Below are 21,604 nucleotides of genomic sequence, written 5' to 3' on the forward strand. Positions count from 1 at the left end.
GTGGGATGGGCATGGGGACACGCTGGGCGCAGGGGCACAATTGGACATGGGGACACATTGGACATGGGGACACACTGGGCACAGGGAGGGGGTTCGGCAGCACTTGATGAAGCCCTCCCACACCTTGGGGTACTTCCACACCTGCAGAAAGGGGACATGGGGGGGACACCGGGTCAGGGGACACGGGGACACGGGGTCAGGGGACACATTGGACATGGGGGACACATTGGACATGGGGGACAGGGTGGCAGCACTTGATGAAGCCCTCCCACACCTCGGGGCACTTCCACACCTGGGAAAAGAGGGGACACCGGGGTCAGGGGACACGGGGACACAGGGTCAGGGGACATGGGGACACGGTGGGGACAGCAGGACGGGCACAGGGACGGACACACTGGGCACAGGGACAGGCTGGCAGCACTTGATGAAGCCCTCCCACACCTTGGTGGTACTTCCACACCTGCAGAAAGGGGGGACACGGGGTCAGGGGACATGGGGACACGGAGTCAGGGGACATGGGGACACAGTGGGGACAGCAGGACGGGCACAGGGACACATTGGACATGGGGACACATTGGGACATGGGGACACGCTGGGCACAGGGAGGGGGGTGGCAGCACTTGAAGCCCTCCCACACCTTGTGGGGGGGGCACTGCGGTCAGGGGACATGGGGACAGCGGGGACATGGGGACGGGCAGGGGGGACACGCAAGGGGACAGCAGGATGGGCAGGGGGACACATGGGACACCAGGATGGACACACAGAGCAGGACAAGGGACACCAGGACGGGCAGGGGACACCCAGAGCATGACAAGGGCCACCCAGCGGTGCCAGGGCCAGGCCGGCCACTGCGGCCAGGAAGGGCCACCCCGGAGCCCCAGCAGGGTCAACTCGGAGCCCCCCGGGGCCACCAGAGGCCACCAGAGGGGACCCGCGACCGCCTAAGGGCAGCCATGGCCACCCGGGGGGACCTACGGCCACAAGGGCCACCCGAGAGTCCCTGCAGCCACCCGAGGGTCCCCGCAGCCACCCGAATGGACCCACGGCCACCAGGGCCACCTGAGGGTCCCCGTGGCCACCAGGGCCACTCGAGGGTCCCTGTGGCCACCAGGACCACTTGAAGGGACTTGCGGCCACCCAAAGGGACCCATGGCCACCAGGGCCACGTGAGGGAACCCGCAGACACCCGAAGGGCCCCATGGCCACCAGGGCCACTCGAGAGTCCCCGTGGCCACCAGGACCACTTGAAGGGACTTGTGGCCACCCAAAGGGACCCACGGCCACCAGAGCCACCTGAGGGAACCCACGGCCACCCAAACGGACCTGTGGCCATCAGGGCCACATGAAGGTCCCCACGGCCACCCGAGGGTCCCCGCGGCCACCAGAAGGGAACCATGGCCACCCGAGCGTCCCCACGGCCACCAGGGCCACCCGAGGGTCCCCGCAGCCACCCAAGGGGACCTGCAGCCACCCAAGGGTCCCAGGGCCACCTGAGGGTCCCCGCGGCCACCTGAGGGTCCCCACGGCCACCAGGACCACTTGAAGGGACTTGCGGCCACCCAAAGGGACCCACGACCACCAGGGCCACCCGAGGGTCCCTGCAGCCACCCAAGGGTCCCCGCGGCCACCAGGGCCACCTGAGGTCCCCGCGGCCACCCGAGGTCCCTGCAGCCACCCAAGGATCCCTGCGGCCCCCAGGGCCACCCGAGGGTCCCCGTGGCCACCCGAAGGGACCCATGACCACCTGAAGGGACCCACGACCACCAGAGCCACCCGAGGGTCCCCGTGGCCACCAGGGCCACCCGAGGGTCCCTGCAGCCACCCGAGGTCCCCGTGGCCACCCGAAGGGACCCACAGCCACCTGAAGGGACCCACGACCACCAGGGCCACCCGAGGGTCCCCGTGGCCACCAGGGCCACCCGAGGGTCCCTGCAGCCACCCGAGGTCCCCGTGGCCACCCGAAGGGACCCACAACCACCTGAAGGGACCCACGACCACCAGGGCCACCCGAGGGTCCCCGTGGCCACCAGGACCACTTCAAGGGACCCATGGCCACCCGAGGGAACCCACGGCAACCTGAACGGACCTGCGGCCACCAGGGCCACCCGAGGGGCCCCACGGCCACCAGGGCCACTTGAAGGGACTTGTGGCCACCCAAAGGGACCCAGGGCCACCCGAGGGTCCCCGCGGCCACCCGAAGGGACCCACAGCCACCTGAAGGGACCCACGACCACCAGAGCCACCCGAGGGTCCCCGCGGCCACCAGGGCCACCCGAGGGTCCCTGCAGCCACCCGAGGTCCCCGTGGCCACCCGAAGGGACCCACAGCCACCTGAAGGGACCCACGACCACCAGGGCCACCCGAGGGTCCCTGCAGCCACCCAAGGGTCCCCGCGGCCACCAGGGCCACCCGAGGTCCCCGCGGCCACCCGAGGTCCCTGCAGCCACCCAAGGGTCCCTGCGGCCCCCAGGGCCACCCGAGGGTCCCCGTGGCCACCAGGGCCACCTGAGGGTCCCTGCAGCCACCCGAGGTCCCCGTGGCCACCCGAAGGGACCCACAACCACCAGGGCCACCCGAGGGTCCCTGCAGCCACCCGAGGTCCCCGTGGCCACCCGAAGGGACCCACAGCCACCAGGGCCACCCGAAGGGCCCCGCGGCCCCCAGGGCCACCCGAGGGTCCCCGCGGCCACCAGGGCCACTTGAAGGGACTTGTGGCCACCCAAAGGGACCCAGGGCCACCCGAGGGTCCCCGTGGCCACCCGAAGGGACCCATGACCACCTGAAGGGACCCACGACCACCAGAGCCACCCGAGGGTCCCCGTGGCCACCAGGGCCACCCGAGGGTCCCTGCAGCCACCCGAGGTCCCCGTGGCCACCCGAAGGGACCCACAACCACCTGAAGGGACCCACGACCACCAGGGCCACCCGAGGGTCCCTGCAGCCACCCAAGGGTCCCCGCGGCCACCAGGGTCACCTGAGGGTCCCCGTGGCCACCTGAGGGTCCCCACGGCCCCCAGGGCCACCCGAGGGTCCCCGTGGCCACCAGGACCACTTCAAGGGACCCCATGGCCACCCGAGGGAACCCACGGCAACCTGAACGGACCTGCGGCCACCAGGGCCACCCGAGGGGCCCCACGGCCACCAGGGCCACTTGAAGGGACTTGTGGCCACCCAAAGGGACCCAGGGCCACCCGAGGGTCCCCGTGGCCACCCGAAGGGACCCATGACCACCTGAAGGGACCCACGACCACCAGGGCCACCCGAGGGGCCCCACGGCCACCAGGGCCACTTGAAGGGACTTGTGGCCACCCAAAGGGACCCAGGGCCACCCGAGGGTCCCCGTGGCCACCTGCTTCATGATGAGGCGCGCGAGGACGTTCATGACGAAGCCGCCCAGGCGCGGGTAGGCGCCCAGCGCCTGGATCACGGTGCGCATGAGCAGGACGGGCAGCGGGTTCTGCTCCAGCAGCTGCTGCGTCACCACGGCCAGCACCTCCGACGTGTACACGTTGCGCTCGGCGAAGCACAGGTTGGTGGCTGCGGGGACGGCGGCGTCACCGGGATGGCCGCGGCGTCACCGGGATCACCGCGGTGTCACCAGGATCACCATGGTGGCACTAGCATCACTGCGGTGTCACCAGGATCGCCACAGCGTCACTGGGATCACCGCGGTGTCACCAGGATCACCATGGTGGCACTAGCATCACTGCGGTGTCACCAGGATCACCACAGCATCACTGGGATCACCACGGTGTCACTGGGATCACCGCGGTGTCACCAGGATCACTGTGGTGTCACCGGGATCACCACGGCGTCACCGGCATCACCGCGGTGTCACCAGGATCACTGCGGTGTCACCAGCGTCACTGTGGTGTCACCAGCATCACCACAGCATCACTGGGATCACCACGGTGTCACTGGGATCACCGCGGTGTCACCAGGATCACTGTGGTGTCACCGGGATCGCCACGGCGTCACTGGGATCACCGCGGTGTCACCAGGATCACCGTGGTGTCACCGGGATCACTGTGGTGTCACCAGCGTCACTGTGGTGTCACCGGGATCACCACAGCGTCACTGGGATCACCACAGCATCATCGGGATCACCGCGGTGTCACCAGCATCACCGCGGTGTCACCAGGATCACCATGGTGGCACTAGCATCACTGCGGTGTCACCGGGATCGCCACAGCATCACTGGGGTCACCACAGCGTCACCGGGATGGCCGCGGTGTCACCATAGTGGCGCCGGCAGCACCGCGGGGTCGCGGGAATCACCGTGGTGTCACCGCGGTGTCGCCGGGATCACTGTGGTGTCACCGGGATCACCATGGGGTCACCAGTGTCACCGCGGTGTCACCAGGATCATTGTGGTGTCACCGGGATCGCCGTGGTGTCACCAGGATCGCCATGGGGTCACTGGTGTCACCACGGTGTCACCAGGATCACTGCAGTGTCACTGGGGTCACCATGGGGTCACCGGTGTCACTGCAGTGTCACCAGGATCACCACGGTGTCACCAGGATCGCTGCGGAGTCACCAGCGGCACCGTGGCGTCACCGGGATCACTGCGGTGTCACTGGGAAGTTGCCACAGTGCCACCGGGATCACCACAGTGACACTGGGATCGCTGCAGTGTCACCAGTGTCACCGGGGAGTCACCGCGGCGTCACCGTGGCATCATCGGGATCACCACAGTGTCACTGGGATCACCATGGTGTCACCAGCGTCACCGTGGTGTCCCCGGGATCACCGTGGTGTCACCAGCGTCGCCACAGCGTCACTGGGATCACCACAGTGTCACCGGCATCGCTGCGGTGTCACCGGTGTCGCTGAGATGTCACCCGGACCACCACGGTGTCAGTGGGATCACTGCGGTGTCACCAGTGTCACTGTGGCGTCACTGGTGTCACCACAGCATCACCGGGATCACCGCGGTGTCACCAGGCTCCCCGTGGCGTCACCGGGACAACCGTGGCGTCACCGGGGTCGCCATGGCGTCACCGGCATCACTGCGGTGTCACCGGGATCACCGTGGTGTCACCGGCATCACCATGGTGTCACCGGGATCGCCCCGGCGTCCCCGCGGTGTCCCCACGGCGGTGGCACCCACCTTTGATGATGGACTTCATGTCACACTTGGACGAGTCGATGTTGTGCAGGGCCACCAGCAGCTCCCCGGGGCTGAGCGGGGACACGGCCGAGGCGCCCTCGCCTGCGGGGACAGTGACAACCGCGTCAGGGGACAGTGACAACCGCAGCGAGGGGATGGTGACAACCGCATCAAGGGGGACAGTGACAACCGGACCCTGGGGCACAGCCACAACCCACCCCGGAGGTCCCATGGCCCCAGAGTGGCCCTGAGATTGTCCTCAAGGAGGTCCCATGTCCCCAGGGTGACACTGGGGTGGTCCCCAAGGAGGTCTCGTGGCCCTGAGATTGTCCCCAAGGAGGTCCCATGTCCCCAGGGTGACACTGGGGTTGTCCCCAAGGAGGTCTCGTGGCCCTGAGATTGTCCCCAAGGAGGTCCCATGTCCCCAGAGTGGCCCTGAGATTGTCCCCAAGGAGCTCCCATGGCCCCAGAGTGGCACCAGGGTTGTCCCCAAGGAGGTCCTGTGGCCCCAGGGTGACGCCGGGGCTGAGCGGTGACACAGCCACCCCGCGCCCAAGGGGACAATGACAACCGCATCAAGGGGACAGTGACAATCGGACCCTGCGGCACAGCCACAACCCACCCCGGAGGTCCCATGATCCCAGAGTGGCCCTGAGATTGTCCCCAAGGAGGTCCCATGTCCCCAGGGTGACACTGGGGTGGTCCCCAAGGAGGTCTCGTGGCCCTGAGATTGTCCCCAAGGAGGTCCCATGTCCCCAGAGTGGCCCTGAGATTGTCCCCAAGGAGGTCCCATGGCCCCAGGGTGACACCAGGACCACCACCACAGAGCTCCCATGTCCCCAGAGTGACACAGGGCTTGTCTCCAAAGAGGTCCCATGTCCCCAAAGCAGGAACCAAAACCACCCCCAGGGAGGTCCCATGTCCCCAGAGTTGTCCCCAAGGAGGTCCCATGTCCCCAGGATGACACCAGAATGACCACCACAGAGGTCCCATGTCCCCAGAGTGACACCGGGCTTGTCCCCAAGGAGGTCCCATAGCCCCAGGGTGACACCAGGACCATCCCCAGGGAGGTCCCATGTCCCCGAAGTTGTCCCCAGGGGGGTCCCGTGTCCCCAGGTGACACCAGGACCACCACCACAGAGGTCCCGTGTCCCCAGTGTGGCACCAAGGTTGTCACCAAGGAGGTTCCAGGTCCCCAGAGCAGGAACCAGGACCCCAGGGAGGTCCCATGTCCCCAGAGCGGCACCGGGCTTGTCCCCAAGGAGGTCCCGTGGCCCCGAGATTGTTCCCAAGGAGGTCCCATGTCCCCAGAGTGGCACCAGGGTTGTCCCCAAGTAGGTCCCATGGTCCCAGAGTGGCCCCGAGATTGTTCCCAAGGAGGTTCCATGTCCCCAGAGTGGCACCAGGGTTGTCCCCAAGGAGGTCCCATGGTCCCAGAGTGGCCCTGAGATTGTCCCCAAGGAGGTCCCATGTCCCCAGAGCGGCACCGGGCTTGTCCCCAAGGCGTCCCCACGGTGACACGGGGGTTGTCCCCGACGTGTCCCCGCGTCCCTACCGTGCTGCGTGCCCAGCAGGCGGTTGAAGACCTCCTTGACCACGATGGGGTTGAGCTTGATGAGCTTGGGCAGCGCCTGGATGACCTCCTTCTGCGGGAGGGGACGAGAGGTGGCCTCAGGGGACAGCCGGGAGCCGCTCGGCGTCCGGGAGGGCCCAGGCGTCCGGGTGGGCCCCAGTGTTCGGGCCCCAGTTGGAGGCCACCAAGGTACAAAGGAGGCCACCAGGGAGCAACAGAGGCCACCGGGGCACAGGGGAGGCCACTGCGAGGCCAGCAGGGCACAGAGGCCACCGGGGCACAGAGGCAGCCACTGGGGCACAGGGGAGGCTACCAGGGCACAGAGGAGGCCACTGCGAGGCCAGCGGGGCACAGAGGAGGCCATTGGGACACAGAGGAGGCCACTAGGGCACAGAGGAGGCCACCGGGGCACAGGGGAGGCTACCAAGGCACAGAAGAGGCTACTGCGAGGCCACCAGGGCACAGAGGGCACTGGGGTACGGAGGAGGCCACCAGGGCGCAGAGGAGGCCACTGCGAGGCCACTGGGCACAGAGGAGGCCACTAGGGCACAGAAGAGGCCACTAGGGCACAGAGGAGGCCACCGGGACACACAGGAGGCCGCTAGGGCACAGAGGAGGCCATCAGGCACAGAGGAGGCCACCAGGGCACAGGGGTGGCCACTGTGAGGCCACCAGGGCACAAAGGAGTCCACTGGGGCACAGAGGAGGCCACTGGGACACACAGGAGGCCACTGGGGCACAGGAAAGGCCACTGTGAGGCCACCAGGGCATAGAGGCCACTGGGACACAGAGGAGGCCACCAGGGCACAGAGGAGGCCACTGGGACACACAGGAGGCCACTAAGGTGCAGAGGAGGCCACTGGGGCACAGAGGAGGCTACTGCGAGGCCACCAGGGCACAGAGGCCACCGGGACACAGAGGAGGCCACTGGGGCACAGGGGAGGCCACTGTGAGGCCACCAGGGCACAGAGGCCACCAGGGCACAGAGGAGGCCACTAGGGCACAGAGGAGGCCACTGGGACACAGAGGAGGCCACTGGGGCACAGGGGAGGCCACTGCGAGGCCACCAGGGCACAGAGGAGGCCACTGGGGCACAGAGGAGGCCACTGGGACACACAGGAGGTCACTAAGGTGTAGAGGAGGTCACTAGGGCACAGAGGCTACTAGGGCACAGAGGCCACCGGGACACAGAGAAGGCCACCAGGGCGCAGAGGAGGCCACTGCGAGGCCACCGGGCACAGAGGCCACCGGGACACAGAGGAGGCCACTACGGCACAGAGGAGGCCACCGGGCCACAGGGGAGGCTACCAAGGCACAGAGGAGGCTACTGCGAGGCCACCAGGGCACAGAGGGCACTGGGGTACGGAGAAGGCCACCAGGGCACAGAGGAGGCCACTGCGAGGCCACTGGGGCACAGAGGAGGCCACTGCGAGGCCATCAGGCACAGAGGAGGCCACTGGGGCACAGAGGAGGCCACTGTGAGGCCACCAGGGCACAGAGGAGGCCACTGGGGCACAGGGGAGGCCACTGGGACACACAGGAGGCCACTAAGATGCAGAGGAGACCACTAGGGCACAGAGGCCACTGGGACACAGAGGAAGCCACCAGGGCGCAACAGAGGTCACCAGGATGTGGCAGAGGCCACCAGGGCACAGAGCAGGCCACTGCAAGGCCAGCGGGGCACAGAGGAGGCCACCGAGGCACAGAGGAGGCCACTGGGGCCCAGAGGAGGCCACTGTGGGGCCACCAGGGCACAGAGGAGGCCACTGAGGCACAGAGGAGGCCACTGTGAGGCCACCAGGGCATAGAGGCCACCAGGGCACAGAGGAGGCCACTGGGACACACAGGAGGCCGCTAAGGTGCAGAGGAGGCCACCGGGGCACAGAGGAGGCCACCAGGGCACAGAGGAGGCCACTGGGGCACAGAGGAGGCCACTGCGAGGCCACTGGGGCACAGAGGAGGCCACCGAGGCACAGAGGAGGCCACTGGGACACACAGGAGGCCACTGGGGCACAGGGGAGGCCACTGTGAGGCCACCAGGGCACAGAGGAGGCCACTGGGGCACAGGGGAGGCCACTGGGACACACAGGAGACCACTAAGGTGCAGAGGAGGTCACTAGGGCACAGAGGCCACTAGGGCACAGAGGCCACCGGGACACAGAGAAGGCCACCAGGGCGCAGAGGAGGCCACTGCGAGGCCACCGGGCACAGAGGAGGCCACCGGGCCACAGGGGAGGCTACCAAGGCACAGAAGAGGCTACTGCGAGGCCACCAGGGCACAGAGGGCACTGGGGTACGGAGGAGGCCACCAGGGTGCAGAGGAGGCCACTGCGAGGCCAGCGGGGCACAGAGGAGGCCACTGCGAGGCCACCAGGCTCAGAGGAGGCCACGGAGGCACAGAGGAGGCCACCAGGGCACAGAGGAGGCCACTGTGAGGCCACCAGGGCATAGAGGCCACCAGGGCACAGAGGAGGCCACTGGGACACACAGGAGGCCGCTAAGGTGCAGAGGAGGCCACCGGGGCACAGAGGAGGCTACTGCGAGGCCACCAGGGCACAGAGGCCACCAGCGCACAGAGGCCACCAGGGCACAGAGGAGGCCACCGAGACACAGAGGAGGCCACTGGGACACACAGGAGGCCACTGGGGCACAGGGGAGGCCACTGCGAGGCCACCAGGGCACAGAGGAGGCCACTGGGACACACAGGAGGCCGCTAAGGTGCAGAGGAGGCCACCAAGGTACACCAAGGTACCCAGTGTCCGGGTACCCGCGCGGGCCCCGGCGTCCGGGCAGACCCGGGTACCCGCGCGGGCCCCGGCGTCCGGCCCCGCGGGCGCTCCCACCTTCTCGAGGCCGTTGAGGACCGGGATGAGGAAGCGAACGTCCGGCAGCCGCTTGTGGTAGAGCTCGCGCACCCGCTTCACCAGCTCCGGCGACGGCGGCACTGCGGCACCGCGGTGGCCTCGTCACCGGAGGCCACCGGGGCCCCGCGGAGGGGACGCGGGGGACCGCGCGGGTGGCACCTTTGTCCGTGAGGCTGTGGAGGCAGCGGGTCACCAGCGTCTCGGCGCCCTTGGGGCAGTTCTCCACCAGCAGCAGCAGCTCCGGGGAGTTCATGCCCATGCCGCGGATCTGGGGACACGGAGGGGACGTGAGGGGACGTGGGGACGCGGAGGGGACATGGGGACGCGGAAGGGACATGGGGACATGGAGGGGACACGGGGACGCGGAGGGGACGCCGGGATGAGGAAGGGACATGGGGACATGGAGGGGACGCAGGGACGCAGAGGGGACGCCGGGATGAGGAGGGGACGCAGAGGGGACATGGGGACGCAGAGGGGACGTGGAGGGGACACCGGGATGAAGAGGGGACATGGGGACATGGAGGGGACGCGGGGACGCGGAGGGGACGTGGAGGGGATGTGGGGAGGTGGAGGGGATGCGGGGACAGGGAGGGGACATGGGGACGTGGAGGGGACACCGGGATGAGGAGCAGACGCGGGGACATGGAGGGGATGCGGGGACACGGAGGGGACATGGGGACATGGAGGGGACGCGGAGGGGACGCCGGGATGAAGAGGGGATGCAGAGGGGACATGGGGACACGGAGGGGACGTGGAGGGGACACCAGGGTGAGAAGGGGACGTGGAGGGGACATGGGGACATGGGGATGCGGAGGGGATGCTGAGATGAGGAGGGGACGCAGAGGGGACACGGGGACGTGGAGGGGACGCTGGGCTGTGGAGGAAATACAGGGGGCGTGAGGAGGGGACATGGGGACGCAGAGGGGACACGGGGACACAGAGGGGACACGGGGACGCGGAGGGGACACGGGGACGCGGAGCGGACATGGAGGGGACACAGGGGGCATGAGGGGGGGACACTGGGGTGCGGAGGGGACAGCAGGACGCAGAGAAGGCCCCCAAGGTCCAGAGGAGGCCACCAAGGTGCAGAGGAGGCCACCAGGGTACTGAGGAGGTCCCGGGGGAGGCCCCGGGGCCCAGAGGAGGCCCCTAAGGCCCAGAGGAGGCCCTGGGGCTCAGAGGAGGCCACCAGGGCGCAGCAGAGGCCACTGGGAGGTCATCAGGGTACAGAGGAGGCCACCAAGGTGCAGAGGAGGCCACTAGGGCACAGAGGAGGCCCCAGGGGGAGGCCACCAGGGCCCAGAGGAGGCCCCCAAGGCCCAGAGGAGGCCCCGGGACCCACAGGAGGCCACCGGGGCGCAGCGGAGGCCACCGGACCCCTCGTCCCCGCCGCCCCGGCGCGCGGCCTCACCGGCTGCTCGATGACGCGCAGCACCGTGCGCTTGATGTCGGCGATGGCCTCCGTGTAGACGGAGGCCAGCTCGTGGATGAGCTTGTGGTTGTGGGGCAGCAGCGCCAGGTAGAGGTAGAGGCACTGCTTGATGGTCTCCTCCGTCCACGGCGCCGCCACCTCTGCGGGAGGCCCCACGCTCAGATGGCACCGCCGTGGGGCCACCCCGCGTCCCCAGAGCGTCCCCTACCCGTGTCCTTGTCGGCGCCGAAGAGGACGGAGGGCGGGTTGGGGTGCACCAGCAGCTGCAGGTAGTTGAGGGCGAACTTCTCCACGTACTCGCGCAGAGCCTCCTTCTCGTACATGCGCTTGATGAAGAGCAGGGCCTGCTGGCGCACCTGCGGGCGAGGGGAGGCCGCCGTGGCACCGGCCTCCACCGGAGGCTCCCGCCTCGGGGCCCTCGGCGAGGGAGGACCCCGAGGGACACAAGCGCGAGGGGCTCAGGGTAGAGGCCCGGAACCAACCGCAAGGACCTCAGGCCAGTGGAGGCCACTGGGAGGCCCGAGGACCTCAGGGTGGGGGAGGCCAGTGGAGGCCCAAGGACCTCAATGGGGGAGACTGGTGGAGGCCTGAGAACCTCAGGATGGGGGAGACTTGGGGCCTGGCCTAGCGTGGAGGTTCCCTGCCTTGGGGCCCTTGGCAACGTCCCGGGAAGACCCCAATGGACACGAGTGCGAGGACCTCAGATGGAGGCCAGTGGAGGAACCAACTGCGAGGAGCTCAGGGTAGAGGCCCAGAACCAACTGCAAGGACCTCAGGCCAGTGGAGGCCACTGGGAGGCCCAAGGACATCAGGATGAGGGAGACTCAGGGCCTGGCCTCCCCCGGAGGCTCCCACCTCGGGGCCCTTGGCAAGGGAAGACCCCAAGGGACACAAGGGCCAGGACCAAGGGAGGCCAGTGGAGGAACCAACTGCGAGGAGCTCAGGGTAGAGGCCCAGAACCAACCTCAAGGATCTCAGGCCAGTGGAGGCCACTGGGAGGCCCGGGGACCTCAGGATGGGGGAAACTCGGGGCCCGGCCCCCTCTGGAGGCTCCCGCCTTGAGGATCTCGGCAGGGCGCCGGCAGGACCCCAATGGACACAAGTGCGAGGAGCACAGATGGAGGCCAGTGGAGGAACCACTGCGAGGAGCTCAGGGTAGAGGCCCAGAACCAACTGCAAGGACCTCAGGCCAGTGGAGGCCACCGGGAGGCCCGAGGACCTCAGCATGGGGGAGATTCGGGGCCCGGCCTCCCCCGAAGGCTCCCGCCTCGGGGCCCTTGGCAAGGGAAGACCCCAAGGGACACAAGGACCAGGACCTCAGATGGAGGCCAGTAGAGGAACCAACCGCGAGGAGCTCAGGGTAGAGGCCCAGAACCAACTGCAAGGACCTCAAGGCAGTGGAGGCCACTGGGAGGTCCGAGGACCTCAGGATGGGGGAGGCCAGTGGAGGCCTGAGGACCTCAGGATGGGAGAGACCCAAGGACCTCAATGGAGAAGGCTGGTGAAGGCCTAAGAACCTCAGGATGGGGGAGATTGGGGGCCCAGTCTTCCGCAGGGGCTCCCGCCTCGGGGCCCTCAGCAAGGCACCAGGAAGACCCCAATGGACACAAGTGCGAGGGACCTCAGGGTGGAGGCCTGGAACCAACCACGAGGACCTCAGGCCAGCGGAGGCCACCAGGAGGTCGGAGGATCTCAGGATGGGGGAGGCCGGTGGAGGCCTGAGGACCTCAGGATGGAGGAGGCTCGAGGCCTGGCCTCCCGCAGAGGCTCCCCCCTGGCGGCCCCTTCTCACCTTGTCCTTCTCGTGGGAGCTGAGGTCCAGGAGGACGTGCAGGTACTGGAACTGCCGCGAGGGCCTCTTGAAGATGAGGTCGCGCAGGGTGGACATGCCCAGGTACGCGCGGCTCTGCGGCGGGGACACGGCCGTGAGGGGACGCGCGGGGACAGTGGCCTGGCCTCGTCCCCGAGGGCCTCGCTTTGTCCTTGCAGGCCTCGCTTTGTCCCCGAGGGCCTCACTTTGTCCCTGCAGGTTTTGCTTTGTCCCTGAGGACTTCACCTCATCGCCAAAGGCCTCGCTTTGTCCTTGCAGGCCTCACTTTGTCCCCAAGGGCCTCACTTTATCCCTGCAGGCCTCGCTTTGTCCCCGAGGGCCTCACCTCGTCCCCAAGGGTCTCACTTTGTCCCCGAGGGCCTCATTTTGTCCCTGAGGGCCTCACCTCATCCCCAACGGCCCCACTTCACCCCCAACGGCCTCACTTCGTCCCCAAGGCCTTCACCTCATCCCCGAGGGCCTCACTTTGTCCCTGCAGGCCTCACTTTGTTCCCAAGGGCCTCACTTTATCCCTGAGGGCCTCACCTCATCCCCAAGGGCCTCGTTTTGTCCCCAACGGCCTCGCTTCGCCCCCAAGGGCCTCGTTTTGTCCCCAACGGCCTCACTTTGTCCCCAAGAGCTTCACCTCGTCCCCAACAGCCTCACTTTATCCCCGAGGGCCTCACCTCATCCCCAAGGGCCTCACTTTGTCCCTGAGGGCTTCACCTCGTCCCCAAGGGCCTCACCTCGTCCCCAAGGGTCTCACTTTGTCCCCGAGGGCCTCATTTTGTCCCCGAGGGCCTCACCTCATCCCCAACGGCCCCACTTCACCCCCAACGGCCTCACTTCGTCCCCAAGGCCTTCACCTCATCCCCGAGGGCCTCACTTTGTCCCTGCAGGCCTCGCTTTGTCCCCGAGGGCCTCACTTTGTCCCTGAGGGCCTCACCTCGTCCCCAAGGGCTTCACCTCGTCCCCAAGGGCCTCACTTTGTCCCCGAGGGCCTCACTTTGTCCCTGAGGGCTTCACCTCGTCCCCGAGGGCCTCACCTCGTCCCCAAGGGTCTCACTTTGTCCCCGAGGGCCTCATTTTGTCCCCGAGGGCCTCACCTCATCCCCAACGGTCCCACTTCACCCCCAACGGCCTCACTTCGTCCCCAAGGACCTCATCCCCGAGGGCCTCACTTTGTTCCTGCAGGCCTCACTTTGTTCCCAAGGGCCTCACTTTATCCCTGAGGGCCTCACCTCATCCCCAAGGGCCTCACTTTGTCCCTGAGGGCTTCACCTCGCCCCCAAGGGCCTCACCTCGTCCCCAAGGGTCTCACTTTGTCCCCGAGGGCCTCATTTTGTCCCCGAGGGCCTCACCTCATCCCCAACGGCCCCACTTCACCCCCAACGGCCTCACTTCGTTCCCAAGGCCTTCACCTCATCCCCGAGGGCCTCACTTTGTCCCTGCAGGCCTCACTTTGTTCCCAAGGGCCTCACTTTATCCCTGAGGGCCTCACCTCGTCCCCAAGGGCCTCGTTTTGTCCCCAACGGCCTCACTTTGTCCCCAAGAGCTTCACCTCGTCCCCAACAGCCTCACTTCATCCCCAAGGGCTTCACCTCGTCCCCAAGGGCCTCGCTTTGTCCCCAACGGCCTCACTTCATCCCCAAGGGCTTCACCTCGTCCCCAAGGGCCTCACTTTGTCCCCAAGGGCCTCACTTTATCCCCGAGGGCCTCACCTCGTCCTCGCAGTACTTGCGCACGACCTCCAGGGCGCTCTCGGTGATGAGCGGAGCCTCCAGCACCACCTTGGTGAAGATCCTGCGCGGGGAAGGTGGCACCGGTGACCGTCCCCTTCCGCGCGGGGCCGCCCGGCGCCGCCGCCGGCCTCCTCCCTCACCCGTCCTTCTGGTCGGGCTTCTCCTGGAGGCCCGAGAGGAGGCCGATGAGGCACTCGTCGTAGCGCTCGAGGCTGCCCCCGGGGAGGCGGCTCAGGTAGCAGTTGTACTCCTGGAAGAGCCACGCGAAGGCCAGGTCCAGGCGGCCCCGGATGTCCTCGAGGACGAAGGCCAGCACCTCGCTCTTGAGGGGCACCTCGAACTGCGTCACCAGCGAGGCCAGGATCTTCACGCGGGCCTGGAGGACAGGGGGGAGGCGTGAGCGGACGTTTGGGGGGACACAGGGACACTTGGGGGGACAGGGGGACACCTGGGGCATGCGGACACTCGGGGGGACATGGGGACACTTGGGGGGACACTTGGGACATGGGGACACTTGGAGGGACACGGAGGGGAGAATTGGCCTCACCAGGGAGGCCGGGATCTTCACGCGGGCCTGGAGGACGGGGGGGAGGCGTGAATGGAACAAGGGGACACCTGGGGGGACACAGGCACACCTGGGACACAAGGACACTTGGGGGGACACAGGGATACTTGAGACATGGGGACACTTGGAGGGACACAGAGGGGGGAACTGGCCTCACCAGGGAGGCCGGGATCTTCACAGAAGCCTGGAGGACAGGGAAGAGGCGTGAATGGACCAAGGGGACACTTGGGGGGACACGGGGACACCTGGGACATGGGGACACTTGGGGGGACATGGAGAGGAGAACTGGCCTCACCAGCAAGGTCAGAATCTTTACGCGGGCCTGGAGGACGGGGGGAGGCGTGAGCGGGGCGAGGGGACACTTGGAGGGACATGGGGACACCTGGGACATGGGGACACTTGGGGAGACACGGGGACACTTGGGGGGACACAGCGACACTTGGAGGGACACGGAGACGAGAACTGGCCTCACCAGGGAGGCTGGGATCTTCACGCGGGTGCGATGTCAGGACACTTGGGGGGACACGGAGACATTCGGAAGGATGTGGGGACACACAGGGGAGACGGGGACACTCAAGGGGACACATTGGGGACACGGGGACACACAGGGGCACACAGGGACATGTTGGGGACACTCGGGGACACACTGGGGACAGGGCTGTCACCTGTGCGGCCCCGCGGCAGGCCAGGCGCCGCTCGGCGCGCAGGATGCGGCTCACGGCTCCCAGCTCCACACAGGGACACAATGGGGACACGGGGACGCTCAGGGGCACACAGGGACGCTCGGGGGACACATGGGGACACTCGGGGACAGGTTGGGGACACGGTTGTCACCTGTGCGGCCCCGCAGCAGGCCAGGCGCCGCTCGGCGCGCAGGATGCGGCTCACGGCTCCCAGCTCCACAAGGGGACACAATGGGGACACGGGGACGCTCAGGGGCACACAAAGACACACAGGGACGCTCAGGGGACACTCGGGGACAGGTTGGGGACACGGTTGTCACCTGTGCGGCCCCGCGGCAGGCCAGGCGCCGCTCGGCGCGCAGGATGCGGCTCACGGCTCCCAGCTGCAGCTGCTGCAGCTGCAGGTCGCTCAGCGGCCGCAGGACGTCGGCCAGGCGGAAAACCTTCCTGCGGCCGCCCGCGCCCGCTGGCCTGCGGGAACAGCGGGGACAGCGGCGTCACCGCGGGGCCACCACGGGGCGGGGACACCCCATGGGGCACCGCGGAGTGGGGACATCCCATGGGGCACCACAAAGCGGGGACATCCCACAGGGCCACCATGGAGTGGGGACACCCCATGGGGCCACCACGGAGTGGGGACACCCGACAGGGCCACCACGGAGCGGGGACATTCCATGGGGCATCGCGGAGTGGGGACACCCCATGGGGTCACCATGGAGTGGGGACATCCCACAGGGCCACCATGGAGTGGGGACACCCCATGGGGCACCACAGAGCAGGGACAGCGGCGTCACCGTGGCCACCACGGAGCGGGGACATTCCATGGGGCATCGCGGAGTGGGGACACCCCATGGGGTCACCATGGAGTGGGGACATCGCATGGGGCACCACAAAGCGGGGACATCCCACAGGGCCACCATGGAGCGGGGACACCCCATGGGGCACCACGGAGCAGGGACAGCGGCGTCACCGTGGCCACCACAGGGTGGGGACATCCCATGGGGCACCTCAGAGTGGGGACACCCCATGGGGCCACCATGGAGTGGGGACACCCGACAGGGCCACCACGGAGCGGGGACACCCCATGGGGCACCGTGGGGTGGGGACATCCCATGGGGCACCACGGAGCAGGGACATCCCACAGGGCCACCACAGAGTGGGGACACCCCATGGGGCATCGTGGAGTGGGGACACCCCATGGGGCACCACGGAGCAGGGACACCCCATGGGGCACCATGGAGCAGGGACAGTGGCGTCACCGTGGCCACCAAGGGGTGGGGACACCCCATGGGGCCAGCAAGGGGCAGGGACACCCCATGGGGCCACCATGGAGTGGGGACACCCCATGGGGCACCGCGGGGTGGGGACATCCCATGGGGCACCACGGAGCGGGGACACCCCATGGGGCATCGCGGAGTGGGGACACCCCATGGGGCCACCATGGAGCGGGGACACCCGACAGGGCCACCACGGAGCGGGGACACCCCATGGGGCATTGCGGAGTGGGGACACCCCATGGGGCACCACAGAGCGGGGACATCCCACAGGGCCACCACAGAGTGGGGACACCCCATGGGGCACCACGGAGCAGGGACACCCCATGGGGCCACCATGGAGCGGGGACACCCGACAGGGCCACCATGGAATGGGGACACCCCATGGGGCACCACGGGGTGGGGACATCCCACAGGGCCACCACGGAGTGGGACCACCCCATGGGGCCACCATGGAGTGGGGACACCCCATGGGGCACCAGGGAGCGGGGACAACCCATGGGGCACCACGGAGTCGGGACATCCCATGGGGCCAGCAAGGGGCAGGGACACCCCATGGGGCCACCATGGAGTGGGGACATCCCACAGGGCCACCATGGAGCGGGGACACCCCATGGGGCACCACGGAGCAGGGACAGCGGCGTCACCGTGGCCACCACGGGGTGGGGACATCCCATGGGGCACCTCAGAGTGGGGACACCCCATGGGGCCACCATGGAGCGGGGACACCCGACAGGGCCACCATGGAGTGGGGACACCCCATGAGGCGCCGCGGGGTGGGGACATCCCACAGGGCCACCACAGAGTGGGACCACCTCATGGGGCCACCATGGAGTGGGGACACCCCCTGGGGCATCGTGGAGTGGGGACATCCCATGGGGCACCACAGAGCAGGGACACCCCATGGGGCCACCACAGAGCAGGGACACCCCATATGGCACCACGGGGTGGGGCCACCCTGCAGGGCCACCACGGAGGAGGGACACCCCATGGGGTGACCGTGGTGCCCTCAAGGAGGCCGTGCATGTCCCCACCACAATGTCACCTTGGTGGCCTCCAGGAGGCTGCGCGTTCCTACCATGGTGTAAGCACTGTGTCCCTGAGGAGGCCCCGCGTGTCCCCACCACAATGTCACCGCGGTGTCCCCGAGGAGACCACGCATGTCCCCACAATGTCCCCCGCGCTGTCCCCTCACCTGGGCTGTGCGGCCGGCACGATGGGCTCCGGCCTCTGCTTGGACTGCGGGGCCTCCTTGTGCGGCGGCCTCCAGGAGACCACGCGTGTCCCCGACGCTGTGTCCCCAAGGAGGTCCCGCGCGTGTCCCCACCACAATGTCACCTCGGTGGCCTCCAGGAGGCCGCGCATGTCCCTAATGCTGTGTCCCTAATGCTGTGTCCCCAAGGAGGCCCCGCGTGTCCCCACCACAACGTCACCTCGGTGGCCTCCGGGAGGCCGCGCGCGTGTCCCCGCAGTGTCCCCGCGCTGTCCCCTCACCTGGGCTGCGTGGCCGGCATGATGGGCTCCGGCCTCCGCTTGGCCTGGGGGGCCTCCTTGTGCGGCGGCCTCCAGGAGGCCCCGCGTGTCCTGATACAGCGTCCCCGAGGAGGCCGCGCATGTCCCCACCACAATGTCACCTCGGTGGCCTCCAGGAGGCCCCGCGTGTCCTTGATGTTGTGTCCCCAAGGAGGCCGCGCGTGTCCCCACCACAACGTCACCTCGGTGGCCTCCAGGAGGCCGCGCGCGTGTCCCCGCACTGTCCCCGCGCTGTCCCCTCACCTGGGCTGCGTGGCCAGCATGATGGGCTCCGGCCTCCGCTTGGCCTCGGTGGCCTCATCATGCGGCGGCCTCCAGGAGACACGCGTGTCCCCCCCATAGTGTCACCGTGGTGGCCTCCAGGAGGCCACGCGTGTCCTTGATGTTGTGTCCCCAAGGAGGCCGCCCGTGTCCCCACCACAATGTCACCTCGGTGGCCTCCGGGAGGCCCCGCGCGTGTCCCCGCAGTGTCCTCGCGCTGTCCCCTCACCTGGGCTGCGTGGCCGGCACGATGGGCTCCGGCCTCCGCTTGGCCTGGGGGGCCTCCTTGTGCGGTGGCCTCAAGGAGGTCCCGCGTGTCCCCACCACAATGTCACCTCGGTGGCCTCCAGGAGGCCGCGCACGTGTCCCCACAATGTCCCCGCGCTGTCCCCTCACCTGGGCTGTGCGGCCGGCACGATGGGCTCCGGCCTCCGCTTGGCCTGGGGGGCCTCATCATGCGGCGGCCTCCAGGAGACCACGCGTGTCCCCCCCAATAGTGTCACCGTGGTGGCCTCCAGGAGGCCACGCGTGTCCTTGATGTTGTGTCCCCAAGGAGGCCGCGTGTGTCCCCACCACAATGTCACCTCAGTGGCCTCCGGGAGGCCGCGCGCGTGTCCCCGCACTGTCCCCGCGCTGTCCCCTCACCTGGGCTGCGTGGCCAGCACGATGGGCTCCGGCCTCCGCTTGGCCTGGGGGGCCTCCTTGTGCGGTGGCCTCCAGGAGGCCCCGCGTGTCCCTGATACAGCGTCCCCGAGGAGGCCCCGCGTGTCCCCACCACAATGTCACCTCGGTGGCCTCCAGGAGGCCACGCATGTCCCCACAATGTCACCTCGGTGGCCTCCAGGAGGCCGCGCGTGTCCCTAATGCTGTGTCCCCAATGCTGTGTCCCCAAGGAGGCCGCGCATGTCCCCACCACAATGTCACCTCGGTGGCCTCCAGGAGGCCGCGCGCGTGTCCCCGCAGTGTCCCCGCGCTGTCCCCTCACCTGGGCTGCGTGGCCGGCATGATGGGCTCCGGCCTCCGCTTGGCCTGGGGGGCCTCGTCGTGCGCGGCGGTGGCCGCGGTGGCCCCGGGGGCGCCCAGCACGGCGATGGCCTGGCCCTGCGCCAGCGCCGACAGCCTCCGCTTGATGACCACCAGCTCCGGCCTCGCCTTGGCCTCCTCCTTGGGCTCCTCCTTGAGCAGCCGCCCCTGCTCCACCCCTGCGGGGACAGCGGCCGGTGGCGGCCTCCGGCGCGGGGACGTCCCCGGGGACCCCTGTCCCCGGTGTCCCCTGTCCCCAGGGTTGGGTTCGTGGTGGCCTCCAATGTGGGGCCGTCCCCAGGGTCCCCTGTCCCTGGTGTCCCCTGTCCCCAGTGTCCTCCATCCCCAGGGTTGGGTTAATGGTGGCCTCCAACCCAGGTGTCCCTGGGGTCCCCTGTCCCCGGTGCCCCCTGTCCCCAGTGTCCCTTGTCCCCAAGGTTGGGTTCGTGGTGGCCTCCAACGTGGGGCCGTCCCCAGGGCCCCCTGTCCCCGGTGTCCCCTGTCCCCAGTGTCCCCCATCCCCAGGGTTGGGTTCGTGGTGGCCTCCAATGTGGGGCCGTCCCCAGGGTCCCCTGTCCCTGGTGTCCCCTGTCCCCAGTGTCCTCCATCCCCGGGGTTGGGTTAATGGTGGTCTCCAACCCAGGTGTCCCTGGGGTCCCCTGTCCCCGGTGTCCCCTGTCCCTGGTGTCCCCTGTCCCCAGGGTTGGGTTCGTGGTGGCCTCCAATGTGGGGCCGTCCCCAGGGTCCCCTGTCCCTGGTGTCCCCTGTCCCCAGGGTCCCCTGTCCCCAGTGTCCTCCATCCCCGGGGTTGGGTTAATGGTGGCCTCCAACCCAGGTGTCCCTGGGGTCCCCTGTCCCCGGTGTCCCCTGTCCCCAAGGTTGGGTTTGTGGTGGCCTCCAACGTGGGGGCTGTCCCTGGTGTCCCCTGTCCCCAGTGTCCCCTGTCCCCAGGGTCCCCTGTCCCCAGTGCCCTCCATCCCCAAGGTTGGGTTCGTGGTGGCCTCCAATGTGGGGCCGTCCCCAGGGTCCCCTGTCCCTGGTGTCCCCTGTCCCCAGGGTCCCCTGTCCCCAGTGTCCTCCATCCCCAGGGTTGGGTTAATGGTGGCCTCCAACCCAGGTGTCCCTGGGGTCCCCTGTCCCCGGTGTCCCCTGTCCCCAAGGTTGGGTTTGTGGTGGCCTCCAACGTGGGGGCTGTTCCTGGTGTCCCCTGTCCCCGGTGTCCCCTGTCCCCAGGGTCCCCTGTCCCCAGTGTCCTCCATCTCCAAGGTTGGGTTCGTGGTGGCCTCCAATGTGGGGCCATCCCCAGGGTCCCCTGTCCCTGGTGTCCCCTGTCCCCAGGGTCCCCTGTCCCCAGTGTCCTCCATCCCCGGGGTTGGGTTAATGGTGGCCTCCAACCCAGGTGTCCCTGGGGTCCCCTGTCCCCGGTGCCCCCTGTCCCCAGTGTCCCTTGTCCCCAGGGTTGGCTTCGTGGTGGCCTCCAACGTGGGGCCTGTCCCTGGTGACCCCTGTCCCCGGTGTCCCCTGTCCCCAGTGTCCTCCATCCCCAGGGTTGGGTTAATGGTGGCCTCCAACCCAGGTGTCCCTGGGGTCCCCTGTCCCCGGTGTCCCCTGTCCCTGGTGTCCCCTGTCCCCAAGGTTGGGTTCGTGGTGGCCTCCAATGTGGGGGCCGTCCCTGGTGTCCCCTGTCCCCGGTGTCCCCTGTCCCCAAGGTTGGGTTCGTGGTGGCCTCCA

At 68.3% G+C, this 21,604-nt stretch overlaps 1 protein-coding gene across 1 annotated transcript in view; it reads right to left on the reverse strand.

Annotated features, from left to right (window-relative positions):
* Positions 1 to 75: 75 nt before the first annotated feature.
* The window catches only part of LOC148590210 (symplekin-like), a gene marked incomplete at its 3' end in the record, with an annotated part of 35,752 nt that continues 14,223 nt past the window's right edge, over positions 76 to 21,604 (reverse strand). Inside the window, exons 11-23 of the mRNA XM_088539312.1 lie at positions 19,836 to 20,052; positions 16,103 to 16,253; positions 14,675 to 14,910; positions 14,514 to 14,595; positions 12,775 to 12,888; positions 11,191 to 11,338; positions 10,962 to 11,122; positions 9,710 to 9,818; positions 9,530 to 9,630; positions 6,669 to 6,759; positions 5,114 to 5,215; positions 3,350 to 3,537; positions 76 to 141 (exon numbers count right to left, since the gene is read on the reverse strand). Of these exons, the coding sequence (XP_088395438.1) occupies positions 76 to 141; positions 3,350 to 3,537; positions 5,114 to 5,215; positions 6,669 to 6,759; positions 9,530 to 9,630; positions 9,710 to 9,818; positions 10,962 to 11,122; positions 11,191 to 11,338; positions 12,775 to 12,888; positions 14,514 to 14,595; positions 14,675 to 14,910; positions 16,103 to 16,253; positions 19,836 to 20,052 (1,766 nt within the window). The remainder of the gene's footprint in view (positions 142 to 3,349; positions 3,538 to 5,113; positions 5,216 to 6,668; positions 6,760 to 9,529; positions 9,631 to 9,709; positions 9,819 to 10,961; positions 11,123 to 11,190; positions 11,339 to 12,774; positions 12,889 to 14,513; positions 14,596 to 14,674; positions 14,911 to 16,102; positions 16,254 to 19,835; positions 20,053 to 21,604) is intronic.

Source organism: Tinamus guttatus, unplaced genomic scaffold (assembly GCF_059628265.1).
Source record: "Tinamus guttatus ecotype Peru unplaced genomic scaffold, ASM5962826v1 Tinamus_guttatus_pri_ptg001591l, whole genome shotgun sequence".
NCBI lineage: Eukaryota > Metazoa > Chordata > Aves > Tinamiformes > Tinamidae > Tinamus > Tinamus guttatus.